Source organism: Primulina huaijiensis, chromosome 12 (genome assembly GCF_012295235.1).
Source record: "Primulina huaijiensis isolate GDHJ02 chromosome 12, ASM1229523v2, whole genome shotgun sequence".
NCBI lineage: Eukaryota > Viridiplantae > Streptophyta > Magnoliopsida > Lamiales > Gesneriaceae > Primulina > Primulina huaijiensis.
The window spans coordinates 1-4,248 of record NC_133317.1 but is presented as its reverse complement, the minus strand read 5'-3'; the positions used below and the strand labels follow the sequence as shown (position 1 = coordinate 4,248).

Here is a 4,248-nt window from a genome sequence, read left to right as displayed (position 1 = left end):
AGAAGTAACAATCACCGATATGGCCGGAGGAGTAGGCAGCGGAGCCTCCACAACCTCGGGCTCAAAAGGGACATCCTCAACGGTAACCTCAAAAGCAAGAGAAGAAGACCGAGTGTGTAACGGGGGGCGGCCAGCATAATCTCCACCCGGAAAAGAATCTCCTGGAATAGAGTGTAGAACTTCAAAAGAGTTACTCAAAGGAGGAGCTTGAGGAGTAACCTGACCAGAAGCCTGGCGACGCCTACGCCGCTGCTGAGTCCATCCTGGCTCAGCACTCCCAGAACCTGGACCACTGGGAGGAACCGAACCATGCGGAACACCCTGAGGCTGACCTGAAGACCCTGGATCAGAAGCCGAAGAAGTCTGAGGCCGCTTCCCCTGAGCCTTAGAACGGTCACCAGAAGGGTTTAGGGTTTAGGGTTTTTTTTTTTTTTTTTAAGTCATACAGAACATAAAAACATATACCTAGGGTGGCAAATACAGAAGCCAAAAACTAATCTCTAAGTGAAATGCATAATACAAAAAAACACTGAAGCACATCGATAGAGACATAAAAACATATGGCAACCTATATAGCCAATAATGATTCAGCTGAGAAGTAGGTGCAAAAGACCACCGATAGTACCCATCTCTGAGCTGTCTGTCAATATAAGGCCAATCTGAAAATAACCACTTAATCCGAGATCGATCAGCAAAGAATCTCCAAGACCCAAGAGAGAAAATCCCGATCCACCAATGCATGCAGCATAATATATCACAGAGTAGTCTCCACATGATTGGAGCCCCGGGCCAGAGAAACCAAAAAGAGATATCATCCAGAGCCACCACAACACTCGGCAATTCTAATAGAAAAGTAGGCGGGTAAGGGGAAGCCTGCAGATAACACCCGCCAGAGAACAGGAGTGGGCCTGCCAAAAAATGGAGAAGAACAAACCCCCAAAAAGCAGAACATGTAGGGTGCAAGTGTCTGGGCCCACTTGCACCGAGCAAATGAGTAATAAAAGACAACCTCCATGAACAAAAACCTGCAAGAAAATACATACATAGATATATAGGAAGAAAAAGATCCAAAAAGAAGGAGGGTCCCAAATGGCTAAGACTATCTGTATCTGAGGTATGGTAGCCCTGAACGATCGGATCGGGCAAGGATGGAGATATGTCTGGGTAATGAAGGTCCTAACACTAAGGTATACTGCCTAAGGTCATGGGCGCACGCCGCCAACGCATCCGCCACCGAATTACCCTCCCGGAAAATATGTGAAAAATGAACCATACGTCCCCTCAAAAGGACCAAAATCTGAGACACAATAGAATCCAAATCCCAACAACACCTACGAGAACGGAGGATCTGAATAGAAAGCTGGGAGTCAACCTCGATCCAAAGAGGAAAAAGAGAAAGATCGGAACAAATGAGAAGACCCCTCCAAACCGCCCAGAGTTCTGCCCGTATAGAAGATCCCGCTCCAATGAACACACTAAAAGATAGCAAGACCCGCCCAGAATCATCACGAACGACACCACCAGCCGTAGAATTGCCAGGATTTCCTCTCGAGCTCCCATCCACATTTAACTTAAAACAACCCGACGGCGGCCGAAGCCAACGAACAATCGTCGTCCGATGATATCTATGCAAACCAACCGAAATCCCCATCGACCTCGTCACATGGAAAAAGCCCACCCAATGTTTGGGCTTGATAGTACGCGCAGAATGGGCGAGGCGTAGATAAGACAGGATTTGAAACTTCACCGTCTCCCCAGAGATGGAAAGCTGGCGGTGCTTCGCATCATTCCGAGCAGTCCAGAGAAACCACAAAACAATAAAAGGGAGAAACTCCCTCGTATGTCCCCCTGGAGCCCAGACAAGATCCCTCTTCCACGCACTAAGGAATAACCTGAAGTCCTCAGTGTCAGGGATACGAACCCTAAAAACAGCACCAAAAAAAGGCCAAACAGAGCGAGCAACCGGGCTGCGAATAAACAAATGAGTGAAAGTCTCTGGCATATCACAGCAGTAACAACGAGAAGCTAACGCAAAGCCACGGCGCTGAAAGATCTCATCAATTAGGAGCCACTGATGCCAAAATCGCCAAAGAAAGAATGACATCGTAGGTCGCAACCAACTACCCCAACAGGGCCGAAGAATATCAGAAGTCTGGGCGCGCAAACGAATCAACTCCCAAGCGGACTTGACAGAAAAAGCGTCATCGGAGCTATGAATCCAACGAGCCAAATCCGGCTCTCCCGAAAGAATCGGGACCAACACAATCTGCTCCGCAATGGAAGGAGCCACTACAGAACAAAGACGATCAAAAACCCAGGTTCCCTCAGAAATGAAATGAGAAACCCGAACCCCACGGTCACCACGGACCTCAGTGTGACTGGACACAGGGATATCCCTAAACCAACAATCATCCCAAAAAGAAACTGCACCAAGGCCCACACGCCAGCGAATACCACTCTCCGCACGAGGCCTGATCTGGAGCAAACGCCGCCAAGTGGGAGAGATAAAACCCCGGGACGAAACACAAGCTGGGTGCGCCAAGAAACAATATTTCCTCAACAAAAATTTGGCCCATAGGGAATTACCCTGCCGGAACCTGAACCACAATTTTATGGAGAAACTGTCCACAAGATCTTGCAATCTGCGGAAACCAAGACCGCCCTCTTCCACAGGGAGGCAAGCCCGAGACCAACGAGCCCAATGCCATTTCTTCTCCAAGGGCCTAGACCCCCAAAGAAAGGCATTAAAGCCTCTCTCAAGTTTCTCCATGACAGCCAACGGAGGCTGAACAACCTGAAACAAATAGATGAGCATCGAGAGGAGCACGCTACGAATGAGAGTCATGCGGCTCCCCGGAGAAAGAGTACGAATCTCCCAACCCTCCAGCCGCCTCCTAACAGACTGTAAGAGGGGCTCAAAAAGAGAACACGTCCTATTACCCCGAAATAAGGGAACTCCGAGGTACTTGATCGGCAGATGACCCTCCGCAAATCCAGTGATACGCAAAAGTCTAGAGCGAAGACGCTCAGAGCATTGCGGAGGTAAAATCATAGAACTCTTGACAGCATTCACCAGCTGTCCCGAACAATTCTCATAGTGATGCAGGAAATCTAAGAGACGCTGCATCCCACGAGACCCACCATTGGCAAAAATAATGATATCATCAGCATAGGCCAGGTGTGAAATCAAAAGACCACAACTAGAACGGTACCGAAAAGCAGGATGACGCAAGTAGAGTCTATCAAGGCCACGCGAAAGATACTCCGCCCCTAATATGAAAAGAAGGGGGGACAATGGATCTCCCTGCCTGAGGCCCCTGGTAGAACCAAAGAACCCTGAAAGAGAACCATTGATATTAACGGAGAAATGACAATGAGAAATACAGGCCGAGACCAACGACACAACCTGGTCAGAGAAACCAAAATGTCGCAAAACAGCAAAGAGGAAAGGCCATTGGACCCGATCATAGGCCTTAGCCATATCCAGCTTCAAAATAACATTACCACCATAAGTGGGAAGAGTGAGACTATGAATGAGCTCCTGAGCAAGGAGAATGTTATCAGAAATCATCCGTCCCGGGACAAAGCCACTCTGATTCAAAGAAATAAGTCTCTTCGCCACAGCCCGCAAACGAGAGTACAACAACTTAGAAATGATTTTGTTCGTGACATTATACAGGCTGATCGGACGGAAATCCGACCAAGCCCGAGCACCCTCGACTTTTGGGATCAAAGTAATCGTGGTGGCAGTAAAGCTCTGAGGAAGGGGAGATCCTCGGAAAAAATCCAAAACCGCATCCAACACATCCTGATGAACGATCTCCCAGCAATGCTGGAAAAACGCCGAAGAAAAGCCATCAGGGCCTGCCACACTGTCAGGAGAAATGGAGAAAACCGTCGCGCGCACCTCCTCTAGGGAGGGGGTAGCAGTAATCCCATAGTTCTCCTCATCAGAAATCACCGAAGGAAACCCCGAAAAATCAGGACAATCAAGCACCAAGGGATCCCCAGTGAGGAAATGCTGAAAAAAGGAGGCACCCGACTGCTGAATCATCTCAGGACACGTCAGGCAAACCCCATCATCCCATATCGGAAGATCTTATTAGCCACACGCTTCTTCTTAACCATATTATGAAAGAGTTTGGTGTTCTGCTCACCATCCTCAAGCCAGTTGCATGCAGCTTTTTGTTTCCAAAAATCCGTCTCCATGGCGGTGACACGAGCCAGATCCACATTACGGTCGGACAG

General features: G+C 48.6%; 1 protein-coding gene across 1 annotated transcript in view; it reads right to left on the bottom strand.

The window, feature by feature from the left end:
* LOC140990015 (uncharacterized) overlaps nt 1-4,054 on the bottom strand; it is a 4,699-nt gene extending 645 nt beyond the window's left edge. The window contains exons 1-3 of the mRNA XM_073459607.1: nt 1,194-4,054; nt 935-1,025; nt 16-378 (exon numbers count right to left, since the gene is read on the bottom strand). Coding sequence (XP_073315708.1) covers nt 16-378; nt 935-1,025; nt 1,194-4,054 — 3,315 coding nt within the window. The remainder of the gene's footprint in view (nt 1-15; nt 379-934; nt 1,026-1,193) is intronic.
* Between the last annotated feature and the right edge of the window lie 194 nt (nt 4,055-4,248).